Genomic DNA, 22,356 nt, shown 5'->3' on the forward strand with positions numbered 1-22,356 from the left:
TCATGCTTCCAATTCCCAATTGAATTCCTCTGAGACAGACGAAACTCCTAATTCTTGTTCGAGGCGTCTGGAAGAGATACTCGTCTGCGCAGACGAGCCATCGATTGCAGATTCCGACGTGAACGAGAAGAACGACAGATTTCGCGAGTATAATAATGAAGTAATGGTAGCTTCTGTTTTCCTGGCGCGCGGGAAGGCAGAGGTTGGACGGAATGAGGTCAAGGGCGAAATTTTGAGAAATTTTAATGTCAACAAAGATAATACGGATTTTGAGGGATCACTCCAGCTGGACATTGTGGACCAGCTTCCATTCGGACATGGGTTGGACGGCGAGACCGAACCCCCGGCAGCCGCTTCACATTCCGTTGGAAGTGGCCTATGTTCAGTAAAGGTGCCTGCGCTCTGTCCGGCCCTTGAGGAGACATCGCAGGGCCTGCGGTATCTTGAATCGTGGCAGAGACGTGGGGAGTCTGTTAGTTTCCCAGCTTATGCTGTGGGAGAGGCTTTGATGCCGGATATTTTCTCGACTAATGTCGTGGCAGAGGCTGACGAGCCTGATAATTTCTCGACTTATGTCGTGGCAGAGGCTGTTGAGCCTGGTAAAATTGCGACCAAGACCGCACGGAGGACCCTCGGTAGAATGACCTCAATAAAATCTAAGGGAAATGAATCAGAGCTTGACGACGATTGCGATAATATGCAGAAAGAAGATAGAATATTAATTACTGATATTTTACATGGACAGACGACACACCTCTCTCTATTTCCCACTATCCTTACCACCAAAGATTATCTGTTCATGCGCAGAGACAATATCATTCACTTCCTACCTCTTGATTGTAGTATAGATTCACAAGTTAGCAAGGATTTGCTATTAAGAAATAGGTTTTCCATCGATACCTTTTAACCCTCCAGGATAATCTGACCAAGTATTCGGATGCCATTCCTTTATCTAATATTGATTCTGTATCTGTAGCAGTCGCTCTCGCCGAACAGTTTATTAGCAGGTTTGGTTGTCCTAGAGCCATTCATACGGATCAGGGTAGTAATTTCATTAGTAAAGTAATGAGAAGTTTTGCAGGATTTTTAAAATTCGTAGGATTACCTCCACCGCTTTTCATCCTCAATCATTGGGGTCTTTAGAGCGCGCCCACCGTGTTTTCATTGATTATCTAAAACATTATTGCACAAAATCAGATTGGGATGATTGGATCAGATTCGGGATATTTTCCTATAACACCTCTGTGCATGAAGCCACCGGTTTCACTCCCCATGAGCTTGGTTTCGGCGTAAAGGCCATTATTCCCACTGAATTTGCCAAACGGGAAGTTCCACGAACTTTCATTGAATATTTAGATCAGCTTTTCATGAAACTCACTACCACCCAAGCCACAGCGGCAAATAACCTTGAAAAAGCAAAAGAAAGGAGTAAGCAGTATTATGATAAGAATGTTAATCCTCGCCAATTCTGTGTAAACGATGATGTATATTTACTTAAGGAACCCAAAACCTCCAAATTCGACTCGAGCTGGACGGGTCCTTATAAGATTATTCAAATGTACGATGATTTAACGATAGAAATAGCAATATCAGCGAATAAATCTAAGATAGTTCATGCGAACAAGCTTAAACTAGCATGTACAAGACTAGATATTACTGATTCTGGAGATTAATGTTAATATTATGTATGTGTAATCTAAGTTTCATTTTATAAGTGTGGTTATTATGTTATGGGTTATGTTTATTTTAGATCGGATAAGAATTATAACGTTTTTGGATAAATATTTAGTCAAGTTTAGTTAGGGAGCTCTATTAATACTGGACACTAGCTATGCGTTACATTATAATCGATTTAATATTACCTAGTAATAGAATATATCTTGCTACTGTAATGCTGTGGTATAACTATCATTCTTCGACTCGTGCTTCCTGCGGGACAATGGGTGGACCGAGTAGCTCGTTTACCGCGGGGCTGGTGCGGGAAGAGGAGGCGTAGTTATAATCACATAAGTGAAATATGTATTCATTCCATTTTCATATACTTAAGTATTATTATATATTGTTTTCCTTTTAAAAGATGTTTCCATTGGAAACACCTTTTCTATATGGAGGGAGGTGTTGCGTGACCACGCGAACGTAGCCCCAGAAATATAATAATCGATAGGTAAATTAGGAGCGAAATTCAAAAGCGGATGGTTATGCGTGATTGAGAGAATATTGTTAAGGATGCGCGATGCTGGTGGCACGCGTGGGAAAGATCTTGGGTAGAGCTCGAAAACAGGAAGAGGACACCAATTAGCAGACCCCGAAACGAATCGCGAGTTTCTTGTAAGTCACGTAACCTCTTGAAAAGGCCTTGTCCTTTTGTTAGTCTTAGGAGCGTCGATCGACTCCAGAAATGTTGGCAACGCTAAGGAAGTCATAAATTTCCTTCAAGGGTTGTTCTCTCGATCCTCGGAGCAGAGCCTATTTTCTCTTCCCACGTAGGCACCCCGCTGTGTAACGGAAAAGCGCGACTCCACCGAGTTCCCACCACCACCCGAAGACGGAGGGAAAGTTAGACGCCGATTCGCGGGGGCGTGCGTGCATCGGAAGGACGGCCTACCGCTTGGATCTGATGCGTCCTTCACCCTGATTGGACTACGAGGATCTATGGGAGGACTAGGAGGATTTGGCCAACGACTTCGGCGAGGACCTCGGAGGTGACTTCGAAACGCTACGATTTTTCTTATATTATTGCGTCTCTAACCGGCCTTCGGACCAGTAGAATAAAGTACGAAGTTACCTAACGAAAGAGTTCTCTTGTCTAGTTTTATTAAATTCCCACACTCCGACAAGCAGAGCGGTTCTGCGCTCCACGGGCACCAACCCGCGTTCTTATCTCAAATTCCCCGCTAAAATACGCGACAGCATGATAAAACCAAATAATTTATTTTGTACACTAACAGGAACAAAGAAAAAGAAAAATTTGGTCAAATAATAAATTAATTAAACTTGAAGGGGCACTTGAAATGTTTTCCTTCATCGAGGGGCCATGGAGTGTAACATTTGAGAAACACTGGTTTAAATTAATGCGCGCTTTATATTTTGCGACAAAATGGCGAATTAATACTTAGTACAACATTCGACAGAATGCGTTGCGATCGACAGGCATTGAACGTACCTACGTACTCAGATTCTACGGTAGAATAAAAGTGAAATTTTAAGTAAATATTAATTAATTATGTTATGTAAAAACAATTCTGCGAACGAATTAAAGCTGTATTGTGTTTTGTAAGAATCGACAAATCAAGCTAGATGAAATATTTGGACTTATACTTGTACTGTTAGAAACGTTATTCGTTGCAAAGAAGGAACATTTTCAGGGTTTTCGATATTTGTTTATTGATGAAATTTATAGGTTCGTAGAAAGAAATTTATTTCTACTATTATTATTTTAAAATATAACGTTGACATTGTTACAATATAAAGTATTTAATTGAGATCGTGATCAATATAGAAATTAGATTATTGAAAGACGTGAAGTTAGCGGTGGAACTTTTTGAACGCTGCTTGCGATTCTCGAACGAGCATTCAAAATGTTCGTTTCATTGCCATTTTTTATTCGTTTTATAATTTGGAATTGTGCTGATTTGCGAGGAAAATGCTGGTAGGATCTCAATTTAATAGCAATCCATGAATATTTTGTTGTTTTACAGACGTTACGCTTCGAAGAATTTCACACATAGCGTTGGACATATCGACATAGTACGTAATTCCGTATACGAATATTTATAACTATTGAGAAAATTGTTTATACCACTTGCTTTTTGTATACATCTTTATTTAGAATGCTTTTCTCATCTATATATAAAAACGAAACAAAATTGGTTTATTAGTTTATTAGTAACAGAGTGAGCGTACGAGTAATAAAAACGTGTTTTAAAACTATCGAGTGAATGGACGAACGTATTGGCATATGTTTGAAAATTTCTATTTACGTATATTAATTTAGAAATATATTGGTTTTCGTTTGTTGAAACAAGCAAAGGATCCCAATAGTCATTTTAGCCGTTTTTGTACCGGTTTAACGATTGATTTAGTAAATAATTTAAAAATGTTAAGAAAGGGAAAAGAAACCACACTAGAGGAAGGAGAATTATATTGTAGGGGTAAAATAAATCTTATGCAGAAGGTAATGAAACAGAGCACAGAAGCTGTTTTCCAATTAGAAGTATTTTTGAAAGATTTACAAACATGTAGAATAATTTATAATAACTTACAAAGCAGTTGGCTACCTAAATTATCAGGCTAGGAAAAATAAAAATAATAGAGTCAAAAAGAATTTGCAAACTTTGTCAGAGATTGCGGCAATAGTTGCAGAAGAATGCAATAAAAAAAAATAAGTAAAAAAATAGGGTCTTTGTAGATGACAGATACTTTGCAAGTGTTGTTTGAAAAACAGTTGTATATTAGCAGAATCATTAGGAAAAATCGTCTATAGTTATTTGACTATACAGGGTATTTCACCTAACTTGACCACCTTAAATATATCGCTTATTTTGTATGATAAAAAAAAAGTCAAGGGGAGAAAGTATTCTGTTCGAAGGCGCCAATACGGTGATGGATCGAATTTTTTTTTCAAGGTCATTTTTTTCGAGATTTCAAGGTCATCGTATTTTTTTTAAATGGAACCACATATTTTCGCTACAACAGTCTTATAGCTTATAAAAAGACGAATCCAACGATGTGCGATATGTTGACCTTCACGTGACCTTTAGCGAAGGAATTATGAAATGTTTGTCAGTAACTTCAGTACGCGTTCGGAGACGGTAAATGAAGGAATTTCAATTTCATTGAAACAGTCTTAAATTAAATGTTTATTTTAGAAGGTGTTCAAAATGTGCACCATGAACCTGGATACATTTTTGGAGGCGGTAAATAAATTCTTGCTGAACATTTTTCAGTTGTTCTACAGTAATTGATCTACATGCATGTAGAATCCTTTGTCGCATGTTTTCTGCTGTTGTGGGAATATCATTGTAAACTGTATTTTTTAGGTGCCCCCCACAGAAAGAAATCAAGTGGCGTAAGATCCGGCGATCATAAAATCATTTCCACTTTTTCTGCTGTAGTGTACATGATGGAGAATCTTATTACACTGCTATCGATACCGCAACTTGTTGTGTACGTCGCGGCTTTTTGACAACGCGCTATTGACCCGCTTCGGTCATTCCCCTCTTACAATAATAATGCTTGTAAACATACTTCAACCGTTGAAAGGAGAATATGAATATCTATTTATAAGCACCAGAAACAATTACACGGTACACTGTTTCAATGAAATTGAAATTCCTTCATTTACCGTCTCCGAACGCGTACTGAAGTTACTGACAAACATTTCATAATTCCTTCGCTAAAGGTCACGTGAAGGTCAACATATCGCACATCGTTGGATTCGTCTTTTTATAAGCTATAAGACTGTTGTAGCGAAAATATGTGGTCCCATTTAAAAAAAATACGATGACCTTGAAATCTCGAAAAAAATGACCTTGAAAAAAAAATTATATCCATCACCGTATTGGCGCCTTCGAACAGAATACTTTCTCCCCTTGACATTTTTTTCTATCATACAAAATAAGCGATATATTTAAGGTGGTCAAGTTAGGTGAAATACCCTGTATATTATGAACCTTGAAATGTTTTATTTTTTAATGAAAGAAAATTTAATATTTTTAAGTCAAAAGGATATTGGTGTGGAGGAAGTGCAACGCAGAGTTACATTGAACCTCCAGACTGTACCTAACTCAGACTGTACTCAACCATGAAACTGATGGTGCATGTGATGGTGCATCCTTGGAGAACTAGTATTAATCGAGGAATAAATATAAGAACACGAAGGTACGTAAGAATAACAGCGATACGTTTCTTTGAGTAAATCGCTTTACTAATGTTTATTAATAAACATTTCATATAGATTATTTTAATTCATTATAATTTAATACCTGTCTGATGTTGTTGTTCTTGATGTCGCAATCAATAAGTTTATCGTTATATTTACACTATTCAGTATAAAATGCGAGTTCAAGATTAAATCACACCACTATGTTTTATGGACACTATCTGTCATCGATTAATAATTATCAATGCTTGTACTCAGGAAAATGCGAAGGGGGCAGTAGGGCAGTATTTTCGTTATCACTAGTGTTGTTGGTATTGAATTCTTTTGGGGATCCATTATTTATGTTACAATCTAGACTAAATGTATCGTCTAGAGGGCATTTGTTAATATTAGGCAATTGATTAACATCGATTCCACGAACGTCGGGGAGGAGCTTTTGTTGTTGATGGGATTGAGCATTTTCAGTCTCGTCGTTGTCGAGACCGTTGTTGTCAGTGTGGGGCGGGGATGGATAATAACCGCGCTGCTGTATTGGCAGTTGTTGTTCCACCGGCAGTTGATGTTGTTGACGTTGATGTTGATGCTGCGACGACGGCTGCGGCTGCTGCTGAGGCTGCGACTGCAACTGCTGCGCGTGATGATGATGATGATGATGATGATGTTGCTGCAGCTGCTGCTGATGCTGCTGCCGCTGCTGCGATTGTTGACGATGCAGCTCGCATTGAACGTGATGACGCTGTTGCAGCAACGGCATCGCACCATCAGTCATTGCAGGCGGCAGCGGTGGCGGCGGCGGCGGCTGCTGCGGTGGTCGGTGCTGCACTCCGTCCTCACTAGTCCATTGGGCTATTTGTTGAGCTTGAATAAATGCATCACTAGAAAATAACAAGATTACACGAGCCCATTGGATCTAGTCCACGACCACTAATGCTGCATACGCACGCCCGCGGTACGTGTGTTCAGGCCGCGGACACGCGCTCGCACTCGCCTTTTACAAGCTCCTAATCATCGACCGTTCTTTTGGTCGCTTCCTTCCAGGGTTACCAGAAAATACTTGATCGCTGTCTTCCCGTTTCTTCCACATCCCTGCAATCGTCTTTGAATTCTTTATTCTCCTACGATCACGTCAATATACTTCCTACAACTACTAGGGGGTACCAAAAAAGGGAACGCATCATGTTGTTAAGGTAACTAAGCGACACGTTCCCTCCAAATGTCTATCATTCCCTCTCTACTAGCTTAACGAGAGGGGAACACGAAGATTGTCGTGGATTGCGGGATGTATGTAGAGCAGAGAGGCTGTGGTCAGGTTTTCTCTGGTAATCCTGCTTCCTTTCTATACATAGAGCCCCCGTCCCCTCTTCGTTTCATGGGTACACGGATACAGTCGACGGCCAAAATATAATTTTTTTTAAAGAAGACTAGGGTGTCAAAGATTCAGAATCGGTTCGACGGTATTCTTGTTTGGGCGCTGGAATTTTAAGACTCTAGGCCTGTAAACTTTATTCAACGATCAACAGAAAGGTTATCGCTATACTGATTTTAGGAGAGTTTCTATATTTAGAACGTCGACTATACACGCATGGACCTAAAGGATGGTGCCTAGTTTAGGGGGACCGACACGCATAACCGATGATACACCCTGATGTACAGACGAGTTTAATTATTAGCATTGGTGTAGTTTGTAATCATTTGTCATTCGTTTATATTTTTATTATTATTTGGACTAAGACGGTTTGATGAGTAAGTTTTTGTCGATATATTCATTTTTATACTTTACCAAACCATCTTCCGTTTGTAAGTTGTAAACGAGTGGTGTAAAGGTCTCATAATTGTCACAGAAAAATGCTTATGTGTTTTAGTAAAGATTCTAGGAATAAATCTATTGCGAAGAATTCGAGACAGGAGCAACTACAAGGTGTAAGAACAATTACTTTCCATATAAAATGATGGTAACAAGTTAGGAAGGTCAATGTAGTTTTTTTTTTTAAATGGATACACATAATGTAGTTCTCATATTTAGTTAGAAAAATTGCTTTTAGAAATGGTCATATATAGCGTATTTTTTATTGATCCGACACATTAAACTTCGATCATCGTGTTATCTGTACAAACACTTGTAAATTTAAAACTGAAAACAGAAGAAAATCAGTCTATAATTAATAGTTTATCTTGAAATACACGAGTTTAGTAATGCACTTTTAAAATTTGTCGTGGCATAAAGTAGATAGTAGTATTAGTTTACCATACAAAGATGGGCGAAACACTCATTCCCTGCTCTTGTCTAAGTGCTTCACACCTCGTGTCTATATACTTAGCTTATGCACCGTCCTTTAAGTCCATGGGTACACGTGAATTTAAGGTAACGCACAGTAAAACATGCGATGCTATTTCACGCGTATTTAGTGCGCTTGTATATCGTTAAGTAGATCCATTTATCTCATGTGTACACGTGATTTATGCAGTGTCTTTTAAAATACGCGCAAATATCTTATTTATATTATTAGCTGAAATTTTTTGCCAAGTTTGCCAGTTTCATCTAACACACGGATCATTCAATGCCAAATCTATTACTTGGTCACTGATATTTTAGTATTGAAAATACACGATACCAATTAATGGTTAACGTTAATAACATTGTTCACATATTTTCAAGAATGGATTAAATTGAAAAGAAATTGATCGATTTGGCATTGATTGATTCGTTTGCGCGGTTGAAGTTAGCAGAGTTGACGAAATACTGGGGCTAATAATATAAAAACAAATAAGATTTCATTTAAGCATATCTAAGACACGCATTCTATACACGCGACCTAAGTGGCTTTATTCGAAACACATTTACGTATTAAATACAAGTGAAATGAGGGGTTCGTGTTCTTCATGACGAATTACAAGAACACGTACCCTATCGCAGGCTCTACTTTTTAGCGACCAGTGCCACGTACGCACACGCCTTTTTCTATGGCACAGTCCTGTTCAAAGCTATAGCTGTCGCGTTATATCTATACTCGGTGGAAAAAATATATTTATTTGTACTTTTGTTTCGTAGCTCTTAGGAATATTTTTGTCTGTGTCTCCTTGATTCGAAGATTATGAACACGAGTCACCTTCTTCCTTCTCCAGCGTATCACTATCAAGATACAGCATTGCCTTTCTTTTTGCATCAATTTGCATTAAGGGTACTTGCGACGGAATCATCCTTACTACTTTTCATGTTCCTTTCGTTCGAGTAACTGTCGACTCAAGTGGCCAGCAGCTGTGTAATTAAGTACAATGGAAACCCATTTGAATGGCCTACATATTTGAGTTCGAGCAGTCCAGAGAATAGAGTCTCGTTTAAAGTTCTCCACACGAGATACGGAGTTCATCGAGTCTATTTTATTATTAGCACTGACTGATAGCGCTTGTGACGGAACATGGATTTTGCCTAAAAATATTATGAAGGGTTCCGGTAGATTCAATACGTCGACGTGAATGTGAAGATATCAGTTAGAAAAATTGTATACCTTCGCTCCTCTGATCAGTAAATACCGGTTATAGAAACAATAAATTAGCAACGTGGGTGGATACGTTAGGTAAAATTTGAGCGTTTCCTCAGTATCCAATCGAAGTAAATATTTACAGGGACTATTTTATTCATTTTTTTAAATTAGAACCATCTTGGAAGGGGGGTGATGAGAGAAATTCGCACAATAAGTTTCGATCGCGTGATTTCAGTGTACGAATAATTATTAAATCTAATTGAAAAATGTATTAAAGTTCACGGAGGTGAATTCGTAGCAATGTCGTCTGTGGTACGACGCGCGTGATCGTGTGCCGATGAGTGTTTCTGGTGTGTAAGCGCGTCCATGTGCGGTCGCGCGCTCAGCCGACTGGGATTCAAACAGCGCGGGCCGGAAGTCGTACCTGTAAATATCAACCCCCTGTATTTCGATAACGGGACCCCAGACTGCAAAATGACAAAGGACTTTTTGATTTGTACTGGTATAATCGATCGATCGTACGAAAAGGTCCCACTGTTTATAATAGACCTAACTACAACTTTCGTTATAGTGTATGCGTGTGCCCAGTACTCCAGTTATTGAAGATAAGTATAAGCATATTTGAAGCGTATGTACTCGATAGTTTCTGCATAAATTTTTATTGTAAAACCGCAAATCAATGCAGAATTGTCCAAAGAACAAGGATCCAAAGTGATTTTGCTATATTACGAAAAAAATATTATAAATTTTTGGATTAAATATAGAAAAGGATCGCCTTGATACTCGCTTGTTGGCATAAGGGTTAACGAATAAATACTGTACATAAGTAGAACGCACGTTTCCCTGTAAAGTCGACGGTAAGGCATAAATAAAACATCGTCTGATTTGTTTGTTATCGTATCACAGGAAGAGTAATTCGATTTGTTACAAAAATTATGGAGATAAAGGGCAATCGTTTACACGAACATTTATCAGTAACTCAATGGTAAATATTGCTTGTTGGTACGAAACAAATCAATCAACGTGAAAAACAGTTAAACAAGCACATTTTAAATTATTTTATTTCAATGTTTCGACAGAACTTTGTCTATACAATTTCGCCCTCACAAAGGAGTTAATTTATTCAGTTTATTCAGTGCATTCTATGAATCATCGACCATGACTGTTGTATAATTTTTGGTTGACAGAGCTTTTGGGGAAGTTATTTGTAAGGATGGTTTGTAAGAAGCATTTGTTTAGGATTAAGTTATAAAATTCTTAGGCGTGAAGAGTTTTGTTTGTACATTTACTGAAATGTTGAAGGACGACGAAATAGTTTACGTTCGGAATGTTTCCAAGAGGCACAGGTAGGGATGGCAGGTGGTGGGGCCTTATTGAACGTAGTCAGGGTCTTGGAAGTGTTTTTCAGAAGAGTGAAATCAGTCTTGTCTAAGCAAGGATAGTGGAAAGACGTGTGAAATATTCGAAAGGACCTTTAGATTATTTACGTATCTCGGTGTATTGTGTGGAGGATTAAGTGAACTTATGAATTATGGATGTGAATAGTGCTGGTGAATCGACGATGGACATACAAAAGGAGGAACTTTTATATTATCGAAGAGGACCAAAACTAAGTAATGGACAAAACGTTCAAACGAAACAGTTTAGCTCGTGCTTATTTAACTATCCTTTAAACGTTAGATGATTGATTTGATCAGTAACGTTGGGTATCGAATTCATCCCTAAAATTAAGCGCACACCGTTCGATACGCGCTGTGTGTCATATTTTTTCCACCAAGTATACGCTGAATAGGGTAGAAACTTTGTGAAGGGCTCCACTCGTGGAACAGGACTGTTCTATGCGTATTTGTATACAGGCTGGATCGCGTAAAGCGTTTCACTTAATGCGGCCCATTCTGTACAGATGGCCCGTATATGTATGGGTTATTATTACACTGAATTGGAAATACTTTGGCAGCAATTTATTCAGCCACTATATATAAAGTACAATAATTCCCAATTTCTAGTGACAATTGAATAGTTGACTCCTTTCATCGGATTCATGAGCTTCTTATAATGTATATTATTCTCAAGAAAAATGTATAAAACGGTATAATCCTATGTTATGGCATAACACAGAAGATTAAAATAACCAAGTACAATATCTAAAACTACAGAATTATGTATCATATAGAATGCATACATGGAAATAAAATTTGTTCCAAGGTTGTTAAGTTTTCAATGAAAGTTGCATGGTAGTATAGTAAAAGCTACTTCGAATGGGACCAGCGTAAGACGAATGAAAACATACATTTTCAAATCAACAAAAATTGCACGACCTTTTCGTTCAAGCCTATCAGATATTTATACGATAAACCTGACTAATCGGTCTAAACGTCGTATCTAAGAAATTTGTGCATTTTGCACCTGCATCATAGGATTCATCGTTTGATATAAGAGTACCTAAGGTTTCATTTACCTACTCGTGTTCTTTTACATCGAAAGAAAATAAAATCGCCATCTGCCCCGCTTCGAAGCGATCTGGCGATAACGATATTGTTGATAGAAAGTGGGAATTATCATATTCGAGTTTTCTGCAAGAGATCCCGCGCAGCCTGCATACAAATCGATGAGATAACGCATACATATACGTAGTTGCGTTACGTACACAGAAAGCCTTCTAGCGATAGCGCGCGTGCGAAGCGTTGCAATCGCGGCTACGAACAATTGCCCATCGAACGTATCATCGTCACACTCTGTACTTTCCCGATTAGGCTAAAGCTGTGATCAACGAGGAAGGAAACCTTCAGATAAGGATAAGTGCGTTGTAAATCGCAGATAATAACGCGTCGAGTACGGATTCATTTTCGCGTGGAAGCTCGTTCCTAGCAAGGAATCGTTTCCAACCCCTTCATTTTTGCGACTCGATCGACGAGCTTTGGATGTATCGCGACCAAAAGTCACTGGCAAAGTTATCTCGTTAATCGCGTCAGCCACGGAACACGGCTACGGATGCTTGCAGCAACGTTTTCAGGCCATACGCGCGTTCGAGAAGAGCCCATAGATGATCTCGATGCATCAGGGTGTCCCAGACAATATTGCGCATTTTAAACAGTCCGACCAGACAAAGGCAAATTTTAATAACGAATATGGATAAAATTGTTAGATTCGTTCTTAAACCAACTTCCAAATTCACGATTCGTTTGTAAATTAGAGGGGGGCAAATGCTAGCTTACGACTTAATTAAATATTTTTATTCGTCGCTTATAAGTCAAATTTGTCCGACTCTGTGTTCGACAGACTTCGTCCACGTGTTCAGCAGGTCATTCTGAGCAAAAGATATCACGAACACTATAGGATCCATTCCGTTCCAGGCGAAGAGTACAACGTGGGCGTTTAGCCATGCACGAGCGAATAGTTCTCTAGAAAAAGAGCGTATGTTACATTTTATAAATGTTAGAAGGTAACGGAAAATCGATTAACTGTTCACTGTGCCATATGCCCTTTTTCTATTTTAAGTAAAAGTATTCATGAAGTATACTACACTTACTGACCACTATAGCACAATAAAATGAAGTTTGAACATTTTTAACATACGCCCTTTACCCAGAGAATTATTCGAGTGTCTCCATCGTTGGGAACTACTATGCAAAGATCGTAAATTGCCACATTTAAAGCTACATCTCGCGACGAAGGTTGAAAAGAAAAAACCTCGAGCCTCTGTAATAGTTAAGAATCTAAAGGTGGAGGTTTCTGGAGGGAATTAGACGGCGTGGATGACTTACGATCTTCGCATAGTATTTGCTAGCACACGTTGCGCGATCGATCACCGTTTTGGCCAATAGTAGAATTGTTAGACTCTAAACTAGAAGAGGGACACAGAGTCTGACTACGTTCGCTACAAAGCGATTAGATGAAATCGTTGCACGATAATTGAACAATTATTATTCGTTTCAGCAAGTATAAAAGGATTTCTTGAAATCATCGATCAAGTAATCGTCGCAGAGAGTATTCCAATAATCTTGTACAACATTTGTCGGAACACTTTTCAACACTCGGAAGTCTCGGCACGAGAGTCTCAAATATTTTAAAACTCTGATCGAGACGACTAGTTTGGTATTGCAGAGGATCGTGGATCGTCGTGCTCGAAATGTAGTGTTTCATCGTGGTGATCGCTTAATAAAACAGGGTATCGAAACGCGCAATATTTTCTGAGACACCCTAACAGTTCGCAGCACATTCACAGCGCAATTGCACAAGCAACTAAAACAATAGAGTAGCATGCGAAAGTGTGTTGAAGTTCGTCGGATCTCGTACGGCAAGTTTTTTTGTTCACAACAACATTACGACACCTTTATATTACGATCGTTTGTTGGTCGTTTCTCATATTTTTCTCGTGTCCTCAGAGCCGACTAAGAAACCGACTTTTGCAAATTGCATCGAATATAAAAGACGAGGAGTATGCCGAGTCTATTTATATTCCGTTTACACGTCGACATTCGGGATAATATTCCAGTTCGAACGAAATTCGCAGCTTTCCCGTGACCGGGTTTCCCTCCAGTTTTTCGCGAACCCGAGGCGCGTACTCGTTTCCCAATCGTTTGCTGTTTTTCTCACGGGCATGCACCAATCCTTATCTGAATTGCGCGTTCACTATAGTGATGGGAATTAATCGGTTCGAATCTTTCCTCGAGAACCTAGCGCGTTCAGACCAGGGATGGGCAAAACGTAGTTCAGAAAATGTTCATCGAACGATTATATTCGGTTGTTGTGCGACTGAAGAATACTTGTATATCTTGCAATTTCCAGACCACTGAATGTAGTATATATTAATCGAGTAAATGGATAACAAATACACGTTATACAAATCTTATAAATTTTTATCGAAAAAATTAAATATTATGTGTCATGTATACACATGTTTGATAGTTTGCTCCTTAAATTTTATATTAACAAGTAACTTTGTAGTAGTATGAGGGTCAGCTTCGTGCAATATTTATAATTGTATACTAGAAAATACAAAGTACTCGGTATTCGACGATGCATCCAATACAAATTATAGTAATATTTAATATTCGGACGTCTATAAAATACAAGGGAACGTCGATTTTCGAACACCACAGAATATATCCTGAATGTATTCAGTACTTTGGATCAGTGCTCTCCAGTATATTCCTTTTCCAATCGCTTCTTTCCCGACACAGTTAAACCTACGTTGTCAAAAATAGTAGTGTGCAGATTTGAAAAGATGACGAGTCACGCATATGAATTTATTATTGGCAGAAACGTTCACACCACCATTGTTTCTTCTACATGCTTGTTATTCCTTTTCTTTTACTTATTTTAATGTAGAATTTCTTTTTACCCAATTGTACCATCCGTCCAAATATACCCTGTATATCGTTTGAATATAGGCGATTCTGTGTGTTATTGCAGACGATATTACAATGTTTTTCGTAAGGTGTTAGTTAACCTTCACCAAAGAAACGTTATTATCACTTAAATAATCGTTTCTTTAAGGTACTGAAGCAGCTAAAACGGTCAGAATGGACATCTATTGCTATACTATGAGTTGTTATAATGTTACAGCAGCTCTACTTAGAGAATAGTCACGTTTCATGTCCTGACAACACCAAGAAGTTCTTGAACCCCAAAACTCGCTTCCTGGATTGGAGAGCACTGCGTTTAGGTGTGTTCGAATTAGAGAAATCATTCGAGGTTTGCCCATACCTGGTTCAGACGGTCTCGAGCGTTGAAGGAACGTCGATCGGAAGTTGGCTCGCGAAACGTTTAGCTCGAATCCCGGATTCCCAGCACTAATCGCGGCGCGCGTGGACTCGTAGGACTTGCGAGGGGACTTACACAGAGGGCTTTTATTCAGCGTCGATCAACGACGATTCGCTACGATACGGCGTCTCTTTATCTACGGTTAAGCCCGTTTTCGTATTTGAAAGAATCTGCGATACCTTTCACTATCGGGCGTTTCACCCCTACCATTTGAGTCTCTGTCAGGATCGGCAGTTTCATAGATACCCTCCTCCTCGTGCATTTGATGGGGGTATTGAGCGAGTTGATGGGTGCCGTAAGCACTTCGAGACGATGGCTGACGATATCTACCGTAGGTATCGTCACGGCCGCGGCTACACCTTCTGCTTCTACGTAGGAAATCGAATCAGTCCGTTTAAAAGTGTACATCTGTCGCGGTGGTATCGCGAATCTTTTCTTTTTTTCGGGAGCCGTGGCTTCTCGGCTCTTCGACAAACGAGAATTCCGCGAGAGGGTCGGTTCCGCGCTAAATCGATCGCACTTCGCGATCGATGGCAGGGATCTCGGTGAAATCGAAGTGCAATGTAATTGCGCGTGAAATTAGGGCTGGTTCAAGTCATCGTTTCAGCTGGTTTAAAATTTTTTTTTAAACAACACGGGACATTGAATGTTGCGATTCTTGGGGCTATCAAAACGTATTGAGTCGTTGTATGGTGGTCTTAATCGAGGACTGGATTTGTGGACTAAATTTCATTTCAGCGCGTCGTAAACTCGTAGAGACACGGTATAAACAGACTCTGCATTGTGTATTTGATCAAAAGCTACGTGAGCCTAGGATGCAAGTCATGTTGCCGTTGATTAGGAAACACGATCGTCGCGTGTGTTCGCGGGCGGTTCCATCGCCTGTACGGGTGGATAGATTTCGTTTCAACGTAACTACGCTAACGCTACTGTATTCAGACACGCGTTTACAGGTCTGATAGCTGTATTATATGCGCAAGTTAAGGAAGCATAAGATAGAAAAAAGAAAACAAAGTGGCGAGAGAAGAAAAAAGATAAGCAACGACGCATCGGTAACAGTAGAATGTAAACAACAATGAGTTGTGCCAGCGTGTAAGAGGTTTCATCGAATATGCAAAGTAGAACAAACTACGAATTAAAGGATTCGAAATTGAACGAAGTGGTCACGTGTAGCCCGCTAGTGGTCCTAAACAGTTAAATAGTACGACGATTAGCGATGGGATCAAGCACGTTGCAAGAAAACACTTTGGGACCGTTTCTTTAAAGTTTTTTGTACACAAACATTCGAACGTTTTGATCATTTGCGTACGTATTCTGCGAATTCTCCGGAACTGGAGAGATCGGTTCTGGGTAGAACCAGAGTTAGGCAAATTTTATTAAAGAATAATTTTACATTCGTTCGTACATGTACAAGGAAGCAAATTTTTAAAATAAACGCGTTTCAAATCAGAGAACGTCTCATGGAAAGAATTTTCAATTATCGACAGAATACTAATAAACAATTATCCACAGAAATCCACCATTAATTTGAACGATCGTTTGGTTGATACTAAAATCCATGACGTACAATGTGTTCCGCAGTGTTAATTTAACCGGAGACTTATGGGCAGGTGACTTACGACACTTTACATTAGCCCAGGCAAACAAGTGCCTGAGTCAGATTGTAAAAAACCATGCAACTTTACCGTTTCTTATTTTGTTAGAGCGCTAGCCCAGAGTTTTCGAGTTTGAAAGGCAATTGCGTCTTTTAAATGCGAATTTCCGATTCTAAAAAAATACGTGTTAAATATTTTTAGGTATTATATCTGTTTCTGAAACCCTACGAAGTTTGTCTATAATTTCTGATCTAATATCTGGTAGTCCTTTCTAACTCTAATACTTCGAATTTGATCCCATCTCTAACAATGACACTCTTCTGTATCGTTAACGGGAAACACCAGCTATACAACTCGAGGTCCGCCACTAATCGTAGTATAAAAGATACCAGATTTGATACTATTGTACCAAATTTCCACTTTTCGCGTCTAACCTATTTGCTTCCAAGAATAGAAACAGAGCCAATTAACAGAATCGGTAACTTGACAAAACAATTGACATTGTAATCGATTCTTTTGGAGGATCAAAACTATTTTGAAGTTTGATCAAGCATACTTTGTAATAACGCATGGTGTGAACCTACTGATGAGTATATCTTGTATAAATAAATAAGCAATTACATAGTTGTAAATGCTGTTTCGATAACGATAAGTGGCTAGTCAAAAAGTTACATGGTTTCGGGCCAGGGAGGGGGAAGATAATTTAGTGCATTTGGGCTTTTGTAGGTGGACGCGCCGAGGACACACAAAGGTCAAGTTTCTTTTCAAAGAGAATTCCATTAGGGTTCCAAACATTTCGATAAAATCTATGACATACAATACGAGTTATATTTCCTTTATATGTAATTAATAAATAAGTGTTAGTTTCATTTTACAATTTACATCACTACACAGTGTTAATTCGCGTTTACTCCGCACTCGTTGAGTCTCCGGTAACTCGTGGACGGGAAGTGTATATCGAAATCATCGAAATCGACGATGGTAAATAATTACCTCGAAAAGTATCAAGTGTGAGCGAGGTCCGGGTCGACTATATCGTGAAAACTAAGAATGGGTAGCTCGCATCGAACCATTCGGCCTACCTTTCCCCTTCGACGCGCGTAAAAGTCACTGGAATCGAGATCGTGACGTAAGAGTAAGAGAATCCCCGGGAATGTTTGATCGTTTCTCGAATTGGTGTTCCCCGTTAACGTTTCCAAACCGAGATCGATCGCGAACGTCGCGCCAGCTCTACTTTAAAAGTTTCTTTGAAATCCTGAAACACAGCACGGCCGAGTTCTCTAGAAAGTAAGAAGTATAAAAACGAAAGAATAAAGGAAAAGAGAAGAAGTAGAAGCGATCGTCCGGTCCAACTCGGCCGCGATCGAAGCATTCGATGGCAAAGAACGACGGTTCGAACGTTAGAAGCGATGAGAACGTCGAGAAAAGAACGTTAAAGCATGGCCAAGCGCGAGTATTTCGCTTGTCAGTTCTTACCCTTGAGAGGACTCGCTACAAACGGACGAATCTATTCTGTAGTTGCGATCGGCCTCGTTCTCGGACATCCGGATCTCCTCGGAGCTGTAGGGACTTATGCGCGACGCCGTGTGATGCTCCAGCTGCTTGATGATGTCCTCCAGATTACGGATGAGAATCGGACGGCGCCTGTCGTCCACCAGCTCCATTTCCTCGCCGATGTCGACGTCCTGGTTGTCGATATGATCCTGTTCGTCGATGTCCTTGTGGCGCGAGTCCGGATAATCGCATTCCGTCAGTGGTTTGTGCAACGCCTCCTCGTCCATCAGGTTCCCGCTGACCGAGGGTGTTCCCGACATCTCCCGATGCATCTTAGCGTTCCTCACAGCCTCTAGAATGTCGTCGTGGTACCCGTTCAGCCGATCCAGGGTACGCTCCAGCTCGACCACGGCTCCTCCACCTGTGCTCGGGACAATTGTGCATTCGATTAACATTCAGCGTCGCGTCTCCCACAGCGCGAATAGATAGCATAATCATGCATGGAGGGTCGGTGCAAAGGGCTTGATCTCTTCAGCCGATTATCCGGACCGGAAGCAGCCGATTCTGCTATTAACAATTTCCTATTAACGAATGTCTAGTATACTAAATATTATTACCGTCCACCTTGCACCGTCTTCTAGATCTTGAAAGAATCCGTCGATTAAGAATGTTGAAATCAATGCATTTGCGTTGGAGATGCACTACACAACAAAATTAACCCTTGTACTTCGCTGGACCTTGTCGTTCATGGTAACCCAAGTTTAACCCTTAAGTGGACTCTCGATCTCAACTGAATTGTTTTAATTAATGTTGATTTTAATGGAAATGGAAATCAACTTTCCTTTAAAGCATTTAAAAAATAATGAACTAATGGAGGATTAGGACTTCACGAAATTTCAGTAGTTTAAACATCGATCATTTTTCGGTTCTTAATTTTGGAGCGTAATGCATAAACCCCAAAAGTGTAGAATCACGTTATGGTGGTCTTAACATCTCAGATAAAGTAATTGTTCTTGCGTTTCGTTAATGTTCGTATTCAAAAATGTACTCGTTTTCAAAATATTACTCGAAACAATTTTGGCGCTAAAGAATACTACTTTGTCTAGTGTTTGAGTTTAGCTTTTGTTGATAATCTAGAAGCTCAAGTATTTGGTAAAGTTTCGTTTTCAAATTTGTTTCCGCCCGTCTGTCGAGGGTAGTTCGAACGGTAGAATGATCTACGGGAGATCATACGAGATCTACCGGAGTTATCGGAAGCTCGAGCTTCTTGCACCTCCCCTTCATGGGCCCGTGAGTAATCTGCCCACGTGTTTGTACGACTATCAGTCATTACAATACCGTAACCATCGTGTTTCTTTAAAATTCCCTTCTCAGGCAACTTTGTCAGATTGTTTGGTTGGAGATCAATGAAAGAGACAGCGTCCTCTGAGCCCGTACCTCCTTCTCCCTCGTTTATCCTGTACCTCTTCAGGTGCAATTTGTAATCCCTGAAAATGCCCACGTAAAAGAACAGTTCATCTCCCGTCGACACAACGACGAAAATATTTCAAAGATTATCGCACCCGCTCGACGATCATAGGCGTTAGTTCTGCTCTTAGAATTAAATTATTGGAATTTCGAGATTGGATATTGATAACATTGGTCAACAAATTTTTAATAGTAATTTCTATTAATATTTTTTCTCACTTATTTGGATATACATAATTCGAATGCAGTAAATTAAAGTATGTGTACGTTAAAACGAAACATATTTTCTTTTTAATTTGTCACACATAGTTTTCATAACACTAAACTAATAAAATTATTTGGATTTCGATAGCTTCATCTCGGATTATAAAATCATACATTTACTACTAAAATAATGTAGCTGAGAATATTGTTTACGTTGTGCTTGTCACAAAATTATTACAAAAATGTTACAAAATTTAAACTTTCAGTATCTGTGTAGCCAATGTTTTAATTTAATATTATTTTTTGTAGTTAGGATCGCAGTGGAGACCGGAATTGTCCACTTAAACGAAGAATACATATTTGCTGTTGACCACTGCAATTTTCAATCCCGGTATGAGTTTCGAGCAGTGAGTTATTTTATTTATTTTTCATTTATCCGCGTCACACCTGTGAACGTCAAGACTCGAACGCAAACCCATCTTTCCCTCAGTTAATCCTTTGACTGCGAACCACTATTTGGTAGACCAGGTGTCGAAAGCGACAATTCGATTTTGAAATACAATTTTCTCAGAATCGTTGAAGTCATAAATAAGAACTTGTGCAAGTGTGCACGATATATTTTTAAATATTTAATTTAAACAGACCAATAAGTGTTGTTACTAGTCGAAGGGTTAAATGGCCCGTACACGGTCAAAGTATTTTTTCCACGAACACGACCTGCCGGTAAACGTTCAAGAAATTCTCTGCGCATGTACGGGGCCATTTTGGAACTTGCAGAAACTCGTTTGCGTGAAAAGACTCGCTTTAAATCGGCGAAGCCTCGTAGTTACGGTCACGTGCCGACGCCATCGACGCATTCGTGTTCGCGCCACACTTTTAATCGAGCTACCAATTAAAACGCGACACGAGCACGAACGCGTCAGACGTTCAGCGTCTTTTCTGTGGTTCTTTTGGTCGATTGAACACGACGAATCTATGTACGTATCCCAGAGAAGTACCCGTACGAGCGTTTCTTTCGCTCCCCTCGGTTTCGTTCAACGATTCGCCGAGTGCAACTTGTGCAAACGAGTAGCATTTGGGTCATTCCACGTTGAATCGATCACATTTCCCACCGGGATGACGGAGATTTTGATGAAATAAATAGTTGCTAATGCGATTTATGTTATTTTTAATATCGTGTTATCGAGGAAAAATGATCGAACATAGAAAATCGGTTGAAATTTTAAATGGCAGCGTCTGGTAAAAATAGTGTTAAAGCGAATATATATTGATTTTAATTTTTATGTGGTTTCGCGCGGAATGACCCATTTGTTCGTACGGTTTTTTTCTCTTCGAAGGGTACGGTCGTGTTCGAGGAAAGTAACGAATGAAGAGCATGCTTTTTGAGTGCCATGGTGCCAGTGTAGATTGTCGCGAACGATGTTCGGTTCTACCGATGGAACTCGATGATTTGTGCGTTGCATTCAAAAGAAAAATCATGCGGTGCCAGGGTGAAAAGACAAGCCGAGCAACTCCTACGCATGCACTTCACATTCTTCTGCTTGGATTGACCACAGCGTGTGTGTTGGAAACGTGATGATGTGTATGTACGATGCCACTGTTTCAGATTAATCCGAAATCGAGAGTCCTGCGTCCAAAAATGTCGATGTACACACTCGATCGAAAAGATATCACGCGCGTGTTATCTTTAATTTCCTAATGGTTACTATTTTGATTTGACAGCTTGTTTCTTTGTGCATTAGGACCTAGTGTATCATAGTATTTCTTCTAAAAGTAATACTTGCACATTATTCGATGTAAATAAAAAATATTATTCGTATTATTGACAAAGTCAATATAATACGCGTGCGTTATTTTATTGTTCAAGCGTGTACATACATACGTGATGAATAAAAATTCCGAAAAAACAAATACACGAACATAGCGCAAAGATGGGCTTCAGCCACGTTCGGTAGAACCTCGATAATTGCGTAGAAATTATGTTCGATGCGTTGGACAGTTTAACACTAAACCTACCGAGACCGGTCAAGTGACCGTTTTTAAAATTTTGTTTAGAATTTCAACACTTAATATTATTTTGGCGCTACAATATTCACTTCTATCCTTATTGTTTGTTTCCTGAGAAAAATATGTAGTCTGTCTTGCCTACCACGACCGGTCATATGATTTATATTTTTTTGTAAAGAACTGGACAAAATTTGGTACCAAATTCTGGTTAATTTTCGATGTAAATAGGAACTATATGTATAGCAAAGACGAAAGGAGAGAATCTTCAGTTTCCACTGTCTTAGAACAGTCTAACAATGCGTATTAAAAATAGTTAAACTTTGGACGCGTGTAATTTCGAAACTACTTCCTCTTTGAAATGGTTTTTTGGTTTTTGGCGATCCGACTTTCCATTTTCGAGATATCGTAAATTATGTAAAAGGGTATTTTTCTTAATTTGACTATCTCTGTCTCCGTCTGA

The 22,356-nt window shown here is 39.4% G+C and overlaps 1 protein-coding gene across 1 annotated transcript in view; it reads right to left on the reverse strand.

Moving 5' to 3' along the window:
- Positions 1-5,918: 5,918 nt before the first annotated feature.
- LOC122401093 (disintegrin and metalloproteinase domain-containing protein unc-71) overlaps positions 5,919-22,356 on the reverse strand; it is a 125,529-nt gene continuing 109,091 nt past the window's right edge. The window contains exons 22-26 of the mRNA XM_043403031.1: positions 19,552-19,705; position 18,985; positions 18,201-18,639; positions 15,309-15,497; positions 5,919-6,756 (exon numbers count right to left, since the gene is read on the reverse strand). Of these exons, the coding sequence (XP_043258966.1) occupies positions 6,123-6,756; positions 15,309-15,497; positions 18,201-18,639; position 18,985; positions 19,552-19,705 (1,417 nt within the window). The 3' untranslated portion in view covers positions 5,919-6,122. The remainder of the gene's footprint in view (positions 6,757-15,308; positions 15,498-18,200; positions 18,640-18,984; positions 18,986-19,551; positions 19,706-22,356) is intronic.

The sequence above is a fragment of the Colletes gigas genome, unplaced genomic scaffold (genome assembly GCF_013123115.1).
Source record: "Colletes gigas isolate AHSC1104 unplaced genomic scaffold, ASM1312311v1 Colletes_gigas_Sc00021, whole genome shotgun sequence".
NCBI classification, from domain to species: domain Eukaryota; kingdom Metazoa; phylum Arthropoda; class Insecta; order Hymenoptera; family Colletidae; genus Colletes; species Colletes gigas.